This window comes from Rhinichthys klamathensis, unplaced genomic scaffold, assembly GCF_029890125.1.
Source record: "Rhinichthys klamathensis goyatoka isolate OS25496 unplaced genomic scaffold, OSU_Roscu_1.1 h1tg000030l_1, whole genome shotgun sequence".
NCBI lineage: Eukaryota > Metazoa > Chordata > Actinopteri > Cypriniformes > Leuciscidae > Rhinichthys > Rhinichthys klamathensis.
The window spans coordinates 2,154,147-2,173,118 of NW_026606580.1; the positions used below are offsets into that span (position 1 = coordinate 2,154,147).

The following is an 18,972-nucleotide window of genomic DNA, read 5'->3' on the forward strand; positions in this document are numbered from 1 at the left end:
GGACTGGCCTGTCCACTCAGCAACAGCATCTCCGCAAATTCCTTTATCATGAAAATAATGGTGGTGCAAAAACATTTGACCCAGGGGGCATCACAGGAGGATGGCCTTACTATAGGATTGTTGCCTCTTCTTTCTCCCGGGATGGCCGAAAGGACCAGGGTGTGATTTGTTAAATGCGAGTCAGCCCCTTCATTGTGTCCTCATCATGGGGACATCTGGCACAAGCAAGCCGGTGTTTTGACTAAGGTCTCCATCTCCATTCTGAAGCAGTGGGCTGTACTGCATTGAAAAACTCCTTTGGCTTTCACATGGTAATGCTGCAAACTACAGGAGCAGATGTGAAACATTTGGTTCTGTTCTTGTTCACTTGTAAAGAGATAATGCGCTGCTTTTACTTTCATTTCACCATGCTGTGTTCTTCTCCTTATTAAAAAAGAAAGACAATACGGTAACAACAAGGGGGGGAAATGACGGTCGTCCTTGGTGGCCTGAAGTGAAAAAAGAGCCAAATGTTTACGAAATCTGTCAGTAACATAATAAGAAATAAGACAAATAGGGGTGAAAACTGTGATAGAATGAAAACAGAATTTTTTTCTCTCTAGCTCTCTCTCTTATCCAATCGCACAAATGAAGTGCACACAACACGTAGATTTGGAGATGTTTATAGGTTTAGTCACGCAGTAATGCATGTCTGAAATAATCTTATTAAACCATTACCATGACTGTTCAAACACACATTTGTACAAGAGATCAAACATCGTATCAGTTTCATACATTTTTCCTCTATCCAACGGCTTATCATATGTTTAGCATTAGTTAAAATACTATATATTTCCAAGCAAAATGACAGAGCATGATTTGGCCTGATTTCTAATTAGATTTAGTAAAGGATTTCATGCAAATGAATGTTTAAAATTTACTATTATAAGATATATTAGGGAGAAATTTAAGTCTTAGCAGTGCAGTTACTGTTAAATTTATTTTTTTATTTTTTTGTAAATATCCTGATGTTAAATCTATAAACAATCTCTCTTGGATTCTTTACAACCACCTTGTAAACTACAAACCTACATTTTGTTTGGCAGTGGCCACAGGCGATGAAAGTGACATTTGCTTTGAACACGAGCGTAACCGTTCCTCTTCAACAGAACTGACAGGTGGGCGGGGTCTGTCCTGCTCTTCCTGCATCCTATTGGTTACTGCAATGCAAATGACATGCGCTCTGGAAAAGTTTGGGGAACCTGATTGGGCCGCAGTATGTCAGTCACTTCAGGTGACGTCATTCTGAAGTTAGATACAAGGCACACACGTGTGAGAGCTACTAGACTAGTGCTATGAAAGTTTATCAGAATTTCAAAAATCATTTGAAGAAAAGGATGGCCTAAAAAAATCGTTTTGTTTTTTTACACTTTTAACACGATTTGTTTAAAATAAACTATTAAAGGTATCATGATTAACGCTTGTTATAACATAGTAATTTAAAAATCTCACTAATCTAATTCTCAGACTAATAACAGTTTATATAAGTAACGACGACGAGCGTCACGAGCTTTAGGCTATGCACGAGGGTTTTTGGGGAGCGGCGCGTGCGAAATCTAAACCACCTTTGATGCTCTCGAGCTCCAAACGCTGCTTTATTTTTTGATGGCAAGACCGAATAATGCCAGTCTAGCATGGCTGTCTCTCCAACTCATGCCACCCGTGGACCGACATGGCATTTAGCCGCGTCTTTTCTGACCCTCCGTCCAAGAGCATCTTTAAGACCTTCGCGGTCATGTTGCTGTCTATACTTGCGTCTCTGTACTTTCTCCACTGCCTCACGGATCGATGCGGGACCTGTATACCCACGGAGAGAAGAGATACGGGTCCGGTGGAGGAATTTTACGCCTCGAAACTTAAAGATTTTGGGTCGCTGAGGAGAAAGAGACTTTTTCAGAAATGGACCTCCACGAGACCTCAGGTGATGAGGCACAACAGATTAATCCACCGACTCGAAAGTGTCAGTGAAGAGGATTTACCTGAAATTGAGGCAGATAAACACATTTTTCGGGAAAACGTACAGCTGTCAAACTCTTTGGATGTAGATTTGGAGACGGGGGGCTCGTATTTTGATACAGGTAAACTGAGTTCGTTAGGCGAGGGCAGTAAGAAGCTGCCTCAGGCGATCATCATCGGCGTGAAAAAAGGAGGGACGCGCGCGCTGCTGGAGTTTCTGCGCGTGCATCCAGATATCCGCGCGGTCGGAGCGGAGCCGCACTTCTTCGACCGTAACTATGACAACGGACTGGACTGGTACAGGTAAGTTAACTTATGATCAGTGATCATTGATGTGCCCAATCTACACAAGAGTTTAAAAAGATATGCGTTCATTATTATATATCTCAAAAGATTAATAGATTTCCCCCTAATGACTAGAGAAGAAACATTAACATTATCACAAATAATTAGCCTATCTTTTAAACCATATACATAAATAATGTATTGTAGCCTATATTATTTGTATGTTATCATAATAATATAACGTCAATATGATTATTATTCATAATTAATTAGTTTTGTCGTAGCGCTGGTGTTTAGCTTTGTCAGTTGTTGTAGATGGTCAACAAGTTTTTTCACAAAAAAAACAACAACAAAAAACACAACACAGGCCAAATCTAAAAGTAACACTATAAATATTTGGTATGTAGCTTATAATAAAATATAACATAATAGTCTACGTAATTTTGGTAATAAAAAACTATTTGTGGCTTGAAAACTATACATTCAAATAAATGGAAATGATAAAAAACATGCAAATAAAAATGCAAATATTAGTTTCAGATAAAAATTGTATAAACAGCCCAGCTCTTATTTGCTCATTTTCTAATCCATGATAAGAAACTATCTTGCATGGGAATTTTGAACTTCAAGTTTCATCAAATTAAATGGAGAGCATAAGCTAAAAAGGATCCTCACAATATTATATAATGCACAATAGAGCTGTTTGAGTCAATTTTTTTTTCTAATTAAATTTTAAAAAATGAAATACAAAGAAGCTAGTATTTTACTCACTAAGAAGATTCCCAAGAAACCAATTCTCTTAAAAATATGTTTCCATCAAACTTTTTTTTACTATATAAAGTTTAATGTATTTGTCAGTTTATTTTCTACCATTTCTTACTAAACTTTTTAACTAGGAATTAAGATTACATGATCAAAATATATATGAAAGTGTATTTAGTGGTATTTATATGACATGGTACACTTATAAGAATATAAGAAAAATGGTTTTCCATTTTCCATGGTTTTATACTTTTGTATGTATCTGTATGTTTTCTGCATCTATTTGGTGTGTGTGTGTGGTTAATTCGATATCTTCAGGCTGCTGTTAGAGTTTAACATCAGCTTGTCTTTTGCCGTTCTGTGTAATGGAGCATATCAGACATCACAGCTCTGTTATTAAGAGGGATTATGACCGTAATGAAAGGTTACCTGTCTGTCTCCGCAAGGTATATTTCACCACCAGATTTAGTTAACATACCAAGTCATGCAAAATTGCAAACTACGCGCCCGAATACTCTCTTTCTCCTTCAATTGATTAGGCCTATGCCTTCTAGTACTTCTTATTGTCAAAAGCATAGATAAAAACAAACAAATAAATACACAATAAAAAAAAATACAATACATGAATCCTTCAGAAACACTCACTCTCTTTATCAACATGCAGTCTCTCTTTCTAGTAGCATCACTCTCACACCCAACACTGCTATTCATCCTTTGTATCCTTTGTGCTTTGTTATATCCACGAGGATCCCATCCATCCAAAAGAATCGCCAGGATTCTTGGGAATGCGACACACGGTTCGGAAAACAGGCCTGGTTAGGAAAAAAGCCCCCCTCCCCCATCCTTCAAATAGGCCCTCAATTTAAAATTACACAAGAAAACAATAACTGCAACATCAAAATGATTTGCTAGATAACAGCATGTGACAGATTACTCGTCCATTTACAGTACGTCTGCATGAACAACAAGTTAAAAAGTGTCGGGAGGTCCGTCAGTTCAAATTAACAAAAAGTGAGTGGAATAACAGAAAACGTTAAGAGGTGTGCTTTACTTGAGCTAAAACACTTTGGATGGGTGTCAACTTTCTACAAGACAGGAAAAAATAAAGAAATAAACTACACAGCCAATGTTTTTCTCTCACTCTCTTTTTTCAAATGAGCTGAAAGACATTTCCTGAATTTATGCACAAGGCAGGACAGTTTGATGGATCTGTGCAAATGTCTTGCAAATAAAGAAAACAAACATAAAATTACTTTTGGAGCATAAATTCTCACCCTTTGTCAAACCCTCTGGGAATAATTGCGTTTCTCCCGACCGCTGAAGTTATGAATGGGCTCTGTTTTTTCTCTCTCCCTGCACTAATCACTGTGTCCAATTTGCTGGAATTATGTGACTCTTTTCAGGCTAGGCTGTGAATGTTTAAACACAGAAACTTCCATCTGCAGGGATGAAGGTCCTTTGTGTTTCGTAATGGCTGATACGGACACTGTGAAGGAATCACACAACTTTGCTTCTCTGTGGGAATGCGAGACGTGTGTGTGTTTTGTCAATTTAGTTGCTCGTGTCCAGTTGGTCCTATTGGTGGTGCAAAAAGTGCAACATTTTTGACTGCCACAAGCTGTGCTTAGCATTTTCTCTATACCGTTTTCAGCAGTTTGTCAAAAAACAAAAACTACATAACGAAAAAGTAATTTCAGCATTGCCAGACTGCATCTGTGCTACTACAAATATCAGTGTTGTGGTTGCTTGTCAAAACATTACTCACCCATCTGCAGTCAACGTCGCAATAGTGAAATCAGACACGCAGCCAGAACATCTGTGAGAGGTAAAACATTGAGTATTAGATTATATACTATTATGAAAGGCACGCTTTTTATTTGGGCTACCAGTGAAACCCTTCTTTTAATAATTGACAGAGTTCCTTGGCTTCCATTTTGACAGGGTTCACTGCCAGCTTACACAAAACTTTCTCTGTCTTGTGCTGAGACAACTTAAACCCCAAGGCTTTTATTATGGAAATCTGTTCTTTGAGTGCAAAAAGAGATCATCTGAAAGACTTGATGTAATGAGTGGTCTTTGCTTTATATTAAAGTCTGTTACAATCAAAGCTTCTGAATTTAACCTTCCAGGAACCTGTTGTGTCCAGGGATGTATTTTATTGATTAAATGGCTACAGTAGTTGTGTTGCATCTCAGAATTGGACAATCATCTCTTACCATTGGTCTCCCACACGTGACTCTTCCAGTAGATAGGCTACTGGGTGAACTATCCCACTCTAGCGTTCGGGCAAGGGTTCCCCTGGGACCTCCTCCCCCGAATTTGAGCTCTCTGGGTCTCTGCGTTCCAGAGATACGAACGATTTTCTTCTAAAATCGTGACGTCACCGGTGTCCGCAATTTTGCAGCGCGCCCGATGGTTTTCTGCTAATATCTCCGCGAAAACACCACCAAAAACTATGGAACTTATATAGTTCTTTTCAGCTCGACTAGATGGTCCCAACGAGCTCGGTGCTCGCCGAATCCGTCTAGTATTCGCCGAGATATTTGCGTAATAGACGGTATTGTCTATGAGTTCGAGCACGAGCGCTCTTGTAAAATTTGGTTGCAATCTGAAACATCACCACTAGAGGCCGCTAAAATTTACATAGAGCACCTTTAAGTTTCACAGTGTATTGACAACTAATGCAGGGCCTAATTATCCATATGAATAACTACAGCAGATTCAGGTACGTCACCACACAGAAACATCCGAGGAACATGAATTGCAATAGCCAAACGAATTGACAAAATAATTTTTGAAAACGAAAACAAAAGGATCTGAAATATTCTTTCGTTTTTTGGTATTGCGTTAAGAGTCATACACTGAATTTGTTCATAAATTATTTGGGCCCCTATACTTGTCGTAAATCGCATACTTCCTTTTAATTATAGCACTGTTTTATATGTGAGGAAATTAAGTAATTACACATCTGGAGAGCTTGTGCACTTTTGTTTCTTTGCACTCTTCCCCCTCCGTAGCCCCTGCGGTGAGGGCTTCTCTCAAGTGGATTCAAGGAACGCATATCAAAGCATAGCCATTCAAACTACATTAAAACCTCTTTAAAAATTCAGGCTAGAAAATGTGGAAAAAAAATTCCTAGGCCACATGTCTGTAGAAACTTCTTTAGGACATTTTTCTCCTTAAACTATCCTAAGCTGCAGTTTGCATTGTGCAAATAAACTACCCAGCAAAATCACAAGCTCTGTCGAATCCAAATGTCTGTGAACATTAATAGTATTCTCAGCAGCAGAGTTTGACTTGTAAAGTTGGTTTGTGATTAAGTGAGTAGCAGGCTCCTAAACACGCCTCTGTTTGGAGCTGGTAGACACATCTCTCATCACAGGTGTTGTGGAGAAGTTTTTGGAGAACCTGTGGAGAGGCTGGCTGGCCAGTTGGCAGAGGGTAGTGTGAACTCCGCTGGAATATGGGGAATGTTCTTGAGTGATGCATGGCACAGACCGAGTTCCTCGTACACAGAACATGGTGTTCACTTCACACTGACAGACACAGCCTGTGGTAACTGGTTTACAGTGCAGTGGCAAAGTTCCTGGGAAAATAAAACCCCTGTGTTAATAGAAATATGGACAGATTCACATGAGTACAGTAAAAATTGACTGTCAGTATATACATGTGCATTCAACACAATATTTCACATTTAGCCAGGTGGAGTATTTTTTCAACACATTGCCTCAACTCAGCATGATCTCAATCATAATCATAGATGTATGTAAACTCTTAAAAACAGAGGTTATTTATTGCCATCTAAGATCCTTTTACTTCCATCGCAAAAAAGGCTCTATAGTTGAAAATTGATCTTCAAATTATGTTGATTCACTCACAGACAGGTTATTTGGGGAAACCAAATTTAATTTAATTGTTTTTGACAATATTAAATACTATTTAAGAATACTTAATAATAGTAATACATTTCTCCAATATCAGACAATAACAGATATGTTACCTGTGCATCCCTACAAATTTATTTATAAATGAAATCAAGATTCATCATTTGCATCTTTGTTTGGAGGAGTTTAATTATCACGAAAGTTTAACAAGTAAAAAATCACTTGTGTTTCCATGTTTTATGGGAACATTCCAAACATAATGATTTTTGAACAAGCTGTATATCAGCTAAACATATACCACTACACATACTCATCAGCATGTTTACATTTAAAAAAAATATTATTCTGTAAGACTTATAAGAGGTTTTCCTCATGGGGAACAAAAAGTGTCCATTGTCATTTGGTCCCCATAACAGAGTAGGGTATACCTGAACCACTTCACTTTTCATAATACTAATGAGATCATATTTTTTGCTGAACGTTTTTCTTCTATAGGGGTGCTTCGTTCACCTGCTCGCTCGCACACACACCTGCATGTGCTTTATTAGATCATTATAGTGTTTTCTACCTGAGCCAGCCTTGGGGCAGGTTGTACTGTAATGTTGTAGTGCTAGGATGACATAAGCCAGCTGGGACATGAGATCACACTGAACAAAGAGACCCCTGTGTGTGTGTGGAGGCGTTTGATCTGGTTTGGCTAGGGGCACCGCTGTGACGTTCACTCAAGTTACCGCAAATATACAGAGAAACACTCTCATCTCTCTGCATTTCTTACAAAGCTCAGTAGACAGTTAAATAGTTAGACTACATAATTACCATTTTCCAAACACTTTTATTACAGGTATGCTGATCATATTTTGCTCAAAGCATGACTAACGACTCTGTTACCAGTGTAAAATTGCACATGTATAAACACCCCTTGACTAAAAGTTGACTTTGTTTATTTTGTAAAGCAAGATGCCAGCAACTAAAATGTGAGCCATGTTAGAACCTTGTGATTTACAACGAGAAGCTGAGAGTATATAAATGTGCTTGTTTGTGTGTGTGTACGGACATGGGTCACAGGAAGGGGCATAACTTTTATGTAGGTCATGTTTGGAGGTGAGAGGGGTCAGTAACTGGATCTGTAAAGTGAAGGACTTTGACTTGCTTCAGGAGGGTGACAATTAATGTCAGGGGTACAACTGTGAGAGGGAACTCAAGAGGTCTCTCAACCCTTGTTCAGAGAATGTGTAAGTCTGTCTATGTGGATATCAGATAGCATGGCTTCGTATGACTGCGAACTACCTCACAATACAACGGACATTGCGATACATGTGCCACGATGCATCACGTCATAATTCACGATTAAAACTGTGCTAATAAGCAGGAGAAAGACACTCACACATTTTGCTCCACTTTTGTCCAGTATGCCAATTTCAAAATTAGTGATTATGACAGGCTTCTTCATTAATTGAGCTGTAGGAAAAAAGTTATTATATATTTGTTTAGTATATAATCTCATACATACACACACAAACATGGACACACCTACACATTTACAACAAGTGTCTTATGACTTTCTCAGCAGAACACACATTGTGTTCGCCCCCTCAAATACACACACACACACGCAAACAGCCTCTTAAGCAGCTGATCCCCAGAGCCGTTTGGGGGGCCAGGGCACAGTGCTGGCTGTCAACAGCTGCCTGAAAGGCATTCTGGGAATCCAGTCCCCAGTGGGCACTGAAGAGAGAGAGCAGGTGGAGACTGCTCCACAGACACCTCCACAGACACCTCACACACAAACACACCTGATGCCATTATCTGCCACAGCTACATCACAACCTGAACACATCTTAGCAGGACACATTTGCAACTTTTGCCACTAAGATGAGAACAAGCAAGCAGGCTTTGATGAAGAGTGGAACAAGGGATTGATAATTTGCAGGTCACAGGGAACAACTCTAAAAGGCGAGAGATGTCTGCCATGTGTGACCCTCATGCATACACAGATGGGAATGCAAGGGATCAGTTACTCAAAAGTCGGTTGTCACCACTTGTTTATGTTGTTCGATTTGCGCAGGCTTTGATCCCGAGAAAACAGTTAGAGCTATTTTTAACTGCAGAGATGGTGTCTAGGCAACTTTTTATGTTATATGGCACAGCATCAAAGTGCAGAAAGATGCTTACGAGTCCAAAAGCGCCATCCACGTACCTCTTGTGACCAGCTTGCAATGAATGATTAATTATTCATAAGAAAACTTAGTTCATCCAAACTGAAAATTCTGTCATCATTTACCCTCCCTCAAGTAGTTTCAAACCCTATTGAATTTCACTTTTCTGTCAAGAACAAAAATTGAATTTAATTAATATTCTGGTCAGTCTTCAACATAATAAAAATAAGGCCTGTCAAACTCCAAAATGACAAAAAAAGTATCGTAACACGTAAAACTGACATGTTTTTTTTTAAATGGTTACCATCATAAATAAAATTCACATAAAATCCCAAAACTTTTAATATAAATTCACAGATTATCTGTGAATTTATAATTATATGTAATTATATGTACATTACATTGTTGTTTTCACTAATTGTGAATATTATGAACAGTATTGTAATTTTTTTGAACAAATTAAACAGAAAAATACATTTATTTGTGGGGAAAATAGTTATTTAAAATAAAATAAAAACAGGAAAGTATGTGGGTCAAATTGACCCGCAATCATCATAATCGTAATAGAAACGCACATTCCACAACACATCAGTATTTCGAAACTTTAGAGGCATTTTCAAGACCCCAAAGTGAGAAAGTCACAATTTTAAGGAGAACATCATAGATTACCCAGTATTTCAGACAACAACAACAAATCGAAATGTGTCAAACTGACCTGCAACCTAATACAATGGTTAAAAGTGTTTCATGCAACTAATGCACTATATTCCAAGTCTTCTGAAGTCATCTGATAACTTTGTGAGAAACATACCAAAAGTCATTTTCTGAAAGTCATACAGGTCTGGATCAACCTGAGAGTGAGTAAATCCCTTTAAGTGGCTTTTACATTTGCAGCGATTCACAGTGACAAAGTGACTGTTTTCAATAAGAGTTGGTGATTTTAGGTGACGAGCAACAGGTACTTGTGTGATCCACCTTCTAAAACAGTTGGATACTCGAGGAGAAATCTGTAGCCAACAAACATTAATGCAACATGGTGACCTCCATCTAATCTCTGTCAGTGCAAACTCTCCTTTACTGATTCTTTAACGCGTGAATTACTGCATAGCCACAGAAAGCTACAGGAAGCAACAAGTATTGATAGCACACATTAACAGCAGCTGCGTTTGCTCAATCTTGTTTTGCCAATGAAGACGTCTCTTGAATATTTTCATCTAAGTGGAGGCATTTTATTGCCACAAAATCGTGAAACCTTCACAGATATACAGAGCAATTTATTCAACATGCTCTTAAGGGCATGTCTGTGAATGTAAATGTTTGTTTATTCGCTTTGAGCATCGTGCAACTATACACTGGTTGATGTTTTTGTATATTTTAAAGCAAACTAACCTAGGGCAGTTCTCAATGTATCAACCAAAGCAGCTCAAAACTGACTTCAGCACTCGCAGCAATTTAGTATCATTTCACCTTCCTCCGCAGATTCCTCTCTGTCTCCTTAGAAAAACCTCGAAAGTGGTAGCAAAGTGTTATCCTGTCAGAAAGAAGTTGAAATAGTACACCAAGCACTTGGCAGTAGAAGTGCATGTGGGTTTATGTCCGTGCAGAGCCTGCAGCAACAATGCAAAGGGAATCTGACAATATAAAGGAGCCGCTGATGTCTGTGAACTAGACCCAACAGCGCTGAACAAAACTACCCACAAAAAAACAACAACTACAATAGATCAATCCTGCAAAAGACTGCATGTGAGCATAGCTGTCGCTACAGCGAGCCAAAAGACGGTATCGAGACCAGAAACAAAAAGGAAGAGAGTGGGGTGTTGTGGGTAAATGATGCACGGCGAGAGCACATACGTGTTACGGGCCTCAATGGGGCGGAATGGTGGAATAAACCCTTTCCGTCGCATGATGGATTTCACTTTCCCAGTGCACAGGCAACAGCTTTATCACAGGAGAGAGAGAGAAAGCAATTTTCCATCCTAAGACAGACATGAGAGAGAGACACTCGGAAAACCAGAAAAAAGATCAGTAGTTCCTTTTCAATCCTGAAATAATTATTTAAATGGTTTGAATTAGTAAAATAAACACTTTTCTAGCAAGATTATAATAATTAGTGACATTTAATATCTTAATCATCTGGTGAAAATTAAATGTAGACCCATTATAATCACTTCCATTCATGAAGGCAGCACAAAGGCCTCTTTTAAAAAACAAGACTTTTTCTTGCGTTTTTGGCATACTTTGTTCCTCAGCCACATTTGAAATATAAGAGCTGTTTTAAATGATTAGTTTGCACCAGTGTTGATGTGGTTCTTATTGTTAGGTGTTTAACGCTGTGGGTGTCCTGAGAGCTGCTGTGTGTAATGTGTGCGTTATCTTTCCATGGACCCGTGCCAGCAGTCCAAACCATGCCAGTCCTGCGGTGTCCCTATGCCACTGTGAATCAGAGAGAAAACAAGACAGAGAGGGAGAATTGCAGAGAAATGCCAAGTGAAAAATGGAATTGCGCGTGGGTCAGCCCAGTTTAACCTTTTTTCTTTCCTCTTGCACTTCTCTCTGAAAGAACAAACAAATCAACACATCTAGAACAAATCTAGTCAAAACTTACCGTTTTTCATGAGAGACTGATGGCGTGTTCAAATAATCTAAGAATTACTTTATGATGTTCCAAACTAGGGTCATCACGGTACCAAAATTTCAGTAGTCGGTACCAATTCCAGAAAAATTTAGGATCTCTGTACAAATTTGGTTCAAACAATCGAGCATTTGAAAGCAGCATCTATCAGTACTACCGGTACTGCATAAATGCAGTATTGAAGACAATAGCAATACATATATTATTATACTTTATTATAGCTGATGTTTTCTAATTTGCTTTCTTAGTTCTTCAATATTTTGCAAGAAACTATTCTTAATAAATTAACTCATTTACATTTACATGCATGCATTTAGCAGATGCTTTTATCCAAAGGAACTTAGAGGAACATAATAATAATAATAATAATAATAATAATAGAGGAACATAATAATAATAAGTCAATGCTTTTGCGTTCTTTCGCAAATGTTTTGCGTTCCCCCGAGAAACTTTGCGTTCGCTTGCAAAACTGTTGTGTTCTTTGCGAGCGAATGAAAAGTTTCTCGGTGGAATGCAAAACATTTGCGAGAGAACGCAAAAGCATTGCCAAATAATCACAGAGCCAATAATCTTCATACTATACAATATCATAGCTAGGAAATTTATTAAATATTAATTTATTTAACATAGTTCATTAATTAATTAATTTTTTATTATTTTATTAGTAATTAAGTATTTTTCTAGCCTTGATGCCAGCCGAACTTAGCCCCGCCCACAACATTTGAGGATCGGAAGTTCGGTCTGGACTTGATCCGTTGTGAAGCAAGTATGCCTGAACCAAAGCTGTTCGGACCAATCAAATTGTCAGGGTGGGCTTTATACGATGATGGACAGATGATCGACCATAACCTAATTATCCACGTCACCAAAGAGCGCTTCGTTTACAACCAAGAATGGCTGCCGCTGGATAATTTAGATGTGTAGAGGCAGCCATCGCGTCTATTATAGAAAATGTAGACAGCGCCATCGTGTCTATTATAGAAGATATAGACAGCGCATTAATTTTAAAAGAGGAACAGAGAACCGTGATCAAGGCATTTGTCGATCTAATTGAGTGCAGAGGTATTTTCTTTCCTGGTTCGGTTGAAACACGCCCCATAATCGCAACCCAATGGAGCAGTATCAGACTCACATTCTGACTAGAATCTGAGTATGACGACGTCAGGCTAGTATTTTTCCATTTAGCAAAGCCACTGTTTTTTCATAGAAACTAAATATTCAAGTTCAAGTTCTGAAGGCAATCTTCAAGTTCACTTTGCATTTTGAGCACTTCTTGCATTGTTTTTGCCTCTTCGCGATGACTCGCTTAATTTAGTCCTACTTTGTAAGTCGCTTTGGATAAAAGCGTTTGCTAAATGACTAAATGTAATGTAAATGTAAATGACTTAAATGTTCTCATAATAATGATAACTCTTGAACTCACTATAAATTCAGTAGAAGCAGTACTATCGAATAACACATGGATGTTAGCCTGGTCATAATTCTGCTTTATTTCCCAATCACAGGCAACATAATCCACAATATGTGCACATATTGCTTTTATTTTGAGCCATTGATGTGTTCGTGTTCAAGGCATATTGTTTTGCCTTTGGAAATGAATTTGGGAAATATATCATGGCAGTTGCAGTCTAATCCAGTGTTACAGAAACATGCAAGAAGCCTCGTGCACACCACAGCTCCAGTAACAGACACTTGAGGGTTGGCAGTCTCAGCACAACTGGGCTGATCTCCCACACAAACACACAAAACAGAAAGAAAGAGAGACGTCTGTGGTATATATAACTCACCTATGAATGCTGTATTCATCCTTATTCTTGTGGTTAAATCTCTCAGGTGGCCACCGTCTCTCTAAACATACAAGCACCATACGGATGTTAAAGTCTGCACACGGTGCAATAAACCATGTTTAGGTGTTTAAGGTGTTAGTCTGAAAACCATATAATCCTTACCACAATATCCGTGGATTTATGATGCATAATTAGCAGGTTGAGATGTTCCAACACTCTTTCCTTTGTTCTTACGTATTCTGCAGACATTTCAAGAGATGATCTCTGTTGTTATTTAAAGAGTCTCATAATTCCCAGAAGAGACACCGCACACTTTTTACTGGACTTGTTTCAGGATCCAATAGACGTTTTTCTGCATATAATCTACAATCTAGACAAATAACATGAAACGTGTATGTGCATACGTGTTTGTTGAATTCATTCATCCTCTTTATGAATATACATTTAGCGAGACGTAAGCTCTCCCTACAAGTCAGTACGGCTGGCAGACAAATCAGTCATCAGGAGAGAGTGACCCGCTCTGGCACCGGAGCACTGACGAATGAAGCCCGCTGGCAGAGCTTGGCTCTTTTGCATAAAGATAGAGTGTAGGCCTGTGATGGATACTGTAACCACAGACTCCTCAGACGAGGTCCAGTAATTTAATGAGTCCCAAACTGAACACTTCTAATTGCTAATGGAACAAGCTTTGACTCGCCATAAAACAGTCTGGAGGAACTTTGACAGAACGCCTTGTCTAAGTGATGGAGGAGAAGCACTTCTTTGCTTGTTTTGCTTTCTTGTTTGTGAAAAATGAAGCATTTATGGGACATCGATTATACTTGCAATAAAGTGAAAAAAAAGTGCTGTATTTGTTAAAAAACAGAGCAAGGAAGAGAATACCAAAGGGAAGGATTAAACACTAAGACTGATTTCTACTTATTTTAGACACATTTTCTGACCAATGAGTTTTCCAGTCATTTTTTAGTCAAGGATTTAAAAAAAAAAAATTTTTCAGAGATCATACTCACAAAAAGTCTATAAAATAGCTGTAGACAATATTTCCATGACTTCAAAAAAACTCTTTTTTTTATAGATTATCGCACTCACAAAGAGTAATTTCTCGCCTAAGAAATTATTCAGAGCAAAAAAAAATTATAGACTTCATTAATATCCATGACTTTTCTATAACCTTTTATGATTTTATTCATTTCCATGACTTTTTTAGTCACACTTCTGAAATTCCCTAGTTTTTCAGGACCAAGTGTGTAATTTCTGCAACACCAAACAAAATTGCAACGTTTTCTTTGAGTATCCCAACTTTGTGCACCATAACATGGGTCAAGATTACCTGTTTGTCTAAGCAATGTGAGACAAGGAGACAACAGCATTTCACTTTCAATTACTTGAATGGTAATAAACTAAACTACATCTAGGCTGAAAATAAATGTAATTAAAATAAAATTTTAACTATAGTTCCTCATTTGTCCAGTACTCAAAACAAAAATCTACCACTAGCTTGTATGACCTCTTCACGACCTGGCCCTAAAGCCTTAAACATTTAATAACGCTCAGACCGCACACTAGTACTGTATCTATGTCATTCTTTTGAGAGAGTGTGACAGCATTTTTAAAGAGCTTGGACAGATGAGACAGGAAAAGATTGTTTTTAATGACATCCTCCTGAAACAGGACACCCTGAGAACTGCGATGCCTCTGAGGTCCTTCAAATCTCTCATTCCTTCATCCTTTTGAGAGACACGCCCTTCAGCTACTGTCTCAAGTACTGACGTTTCCGCTGTCTCTACTTAAATACAAGTAGGTTTACTTGTATTTAGGGGAGGACTGGCCATCTGGCAGACTGCGCACTTTCCCGGTGGGACGACTTGCTTTTTGGGCCGATACATCTCATACTTTAAAAACGCGACCCATTCGTTTTGTTTTGCTTAAATGGCAAATTTAAAAATTTAAAAATGTAAAAAAAAAAAAAAAATTTACAGACCGGCCCATGAAACACGTAGATCAGCGGCCCATTGGTTCTTTTCTTGATTGACTCTGGGCTGGCCCAATCACATCTTCAAACACCTCCCCCTTTTGGCTCCGAGCGAGCGTGCAGTGTCAGTGTGTCTCTGTCAAAATAGTCAGAGAGATGGAGAAGAAACGCAAGGAATGTGCAGAGAAATAGCGTGAAAAAAAGAAACAGGCCGTTCAAGCAGACGCTGTAAAATGTGTCAAAACAACAGATATGTTTTCTGGACCTTCATCAGCTCGCGTGGCTGATGATGATGATGATGATTGTGAGGAGGATAAGGAGAGATGAGTGAGTGTAGAGTCCACGGTAAGCAGGACTACTTTCATGTCATGAGTGTAGGAACCCGTTACCCAGTTGCGCATTATTTCCACATCTGCATAGTTGACGATTACCGTATTTTACTAGAATTGTAATGAGACGCGTTTGTAAACCAGTTTTCCGACAAAATAAGAGTTAAATAAGAGATCATGTGTTTATCTCTTTCAAGTAGGCCTATAGAAATGAGTACAAAACTAATCAAAACTAGTTTTACCAAAAATCCTGTGGGAAACACTGGTATTGCAATGCCAATGGAGCTTATAGCTTGTTTTAGGATTCATCACTGTGGAGTATAGTTCAATTGTATTGATAAATGACAATTTTGCAGTTATTTCATCTGTTAACTCTCACTCATTCCTACTCACTCATTACATGGCATTAGTGGTTCTAAGGAATAGGAGTTGGTATACATATTCAAGGGCATGCAAAGATGGGTGGTGTTTATGATCATATGGGCCAGTCTGGGCCAAAATGCCAGGGCCAATTTTTTGACCCAGTCCAGCCCTGCTTGTATTTGTTTGTATACATTGACTGTTGACCACAATTCACTGTATATAGAGGTCACAGAAAGTATTTGGACACTTTAGACACTTACAAATCTATTAATGTCATTAACAAAATATCAAACCAATGGGATTTATTATTAAAATAAATATTCACTTAAAGTATCATAAGGTTTAAAACTTTAAATGTAACAATATTTATATATTACCTTCTGGTTGTCAGACATTAGTTGAACATGTTCATGATTAATGTGATGAACTACATCTGCGGTTATTTTGCTAAAACCGAAGAGGAAAAGTTCTGAGAAAACCTTGGGCTTCATTTGTTTTAAGATGCCACTTTCTTAGATATATTTTTTATTGAAATGCATTTTAAGTGTGGCATGCAAATACACAGTCACAACAGGAAGTATTACAGTAAAAGAGGGTGAGAAATCCAAAACAAAACAAAACTAAAAGTCTGAGTCACTTGTTGTAAATCACCATGCCTACTGCAGTACATAGAATAATCACCTCAAGAGGAACTGGCCTTTTCTTATCCACATAAGTTTATCAAACTCACATAACTCAAGTTATATTTAGCCATAGTCTTCTGGAAGTATGTATTACTCCTCCTCATTTTATCTCTGAGGAAGTTTGAAATCCTCCTTTTTGTTCGGAGCAAGAGACCTTTGGGAAAACAGCTTGGGAAAATGCTGTAACAGAGATTTATGTCCTTTTTAAAAAAAAATATCTCAGTCCGATCACTTCCTGTTTCCTCCCGGTGTTTACTGTACACAGGCGGACCATTGTGGGTGATTCATTTTCATTTGCTTATCACCTTAATTGAGGTCCCTCAGAGTTTCCGCACCAACCATAATTCCATTACACAAACTCTTCTGAGACATTATATTAACACAAACGAGGCATCAGGCCCTCCCACCACACCTAATGATCCTCTAAGCACAAGACAATCCCACACATTAAATGTTCCGACATAAGGCCAGATCAGACCATGAGGTCCTTTATTACTTCATCTGCTCAGAGAAGAGGGAAGAACAGACTCAGAAGTCCAGCCTAGTTATTGGGTTTTCCTATCCCTATATCTTTGGCTAGAAAATCTCTGACCCTGCAAATAACTTGTCCTATATTGTTTGTGCTAAAAATCATACAGCTTATTGCTTTCTCATGAGATTGGGCTGAACGCTGCACCATATTTGACGTAACCTATTTAAATATGTGGAAATGTGTTAATGATTTGGAGGATGTGTAAATGTCAATGTCATTTTTAAGTACTCATTTACCTGTCATCACTTTCTCACACTGACACAAATACTGACGCGGAGCTTCTTTAAACTAAAGCACTGAAAGATTTAGAGCTGGCAGAATTCTTTCCGCATGATTGCAACAAAAAAAAAAACCCTTGTTTTTAATCTACCCACTTCTGCTGCCTCAAACTGCGCGTAAATGACCAACTGCCTCCTCTGCAATTTTCATACATCGTACTGCTCGTGATAGCTAATGTATATGCAAATCAGATGCCATTATATATCAGATGTTAAATCACCGAGAATATGAATGCAGCTAATACGCATTTTATTCTCTATATTTTGGCAAATGTTTTTTCCTTAAGCGATGCTCGTACAGTGATCCAGTCCTCATTATAATCCATTTCAATCTCTAATCGTTCTTTTCACGCCCCGTTTTTATCCATAGACTTTGTTTGGTGTGTGCAGGGCATTTGTCTTTCAAGCATGGCCTCCTCGCTCAATCTCTCTCTCTCGATTCCCCAAAAATTCACACATTATCTTCCTTCAGCACTCTCCCATTATGCTAATGTGTTTTGAGGAGCGATTGCATCAGTATAAAAAAATAGAGTAAAATCTCTCTGATTGATTAGGCGAGTTATCATATCGGGACGGCCCACCCCAACACCCCTATATGCCATTAAGGCCGCCACAGACAACTCTTCATTTATAATCACTGCCATGAAGAGTGTTTTGCTTTGAATATAAGTGTATTTAGCAAGAGTTATTTTTGAAATAAGCACATTAGTTTTAAGACCGATAACTTTGATTGTGTATAAATAAACCACCGAAAGAAGCATAATCGTTCACATAGATGTCAGATACTTTGTCGGTTTGTGTTAAAATTACCAGTCCTTTGTTTTCCGGGACAGGCTCCATGACCCCTAAGCTTCCCAACATTCGAAATTTAAATTATTCCATTGTTTTTCTTGTTTGCAAAAGTGGCATATTTTCCAAACAGTCACTCTATCAAAAACCAATCTTTCTGTTTTGTTTCAAGACAACGGCCGAGTTCTCAATAGGTATTTTGTTAAAGTCTTACAACAGCATCCTTCTGTAATCCATTCTTCATCTTCTCCTCTTCATTTAAATAACAGTCCCGTCGAAAACCTAACCATTGTTGACAGCTTTTCACAACACCCTCCGTCACACCTCCTATCAGCAAAAGGACCGTTTCTACCCAGCGGTTATGGATTTTCCTTCACTGTAGGAAAAAGGAAGAAGTATTTCTACATGTTTCTATTCTCCCAGGACAGATATTTCTTTTTATCAGGGTTCACCGCATATTTTTTGGTTCTGTTGAATCTGGGTTCAAGCCCAGTCCAACCACTGCTCAGTTCAGACACGTTACAA

At 38.3% G+C, this 18,972-nt stretch overlaps 1 protein-coding gene across 1 annotated transcript in view; it reads left to right on the plus strand.

Annotated features, from left to right (window-relative positions):
- The first annotated feature begins 1,551 nt into the window (after nt 1–1,551).
- Nucleotides 1,552–18,972, plus strand: part of si:ch211-216b21.2 (heparan sulfate glucosamine 3-O-sulfotransferase 3A1) — a 31,834-nt gene continuing 14,413 nt past the window's right edge. Inside the window, exon 1 of the mRNA XM_056245447.1 lies at nt 1,552–2,298. Within this exon, the coding sequence (XP_056101422.1) occupies nt 1,712–2,298 (587 nt within the window). The 5' untranslated portion in view covers nt 1,552–1,711. The remainder of the gene's footprint in view (nt 2,299–18,972) is intronic.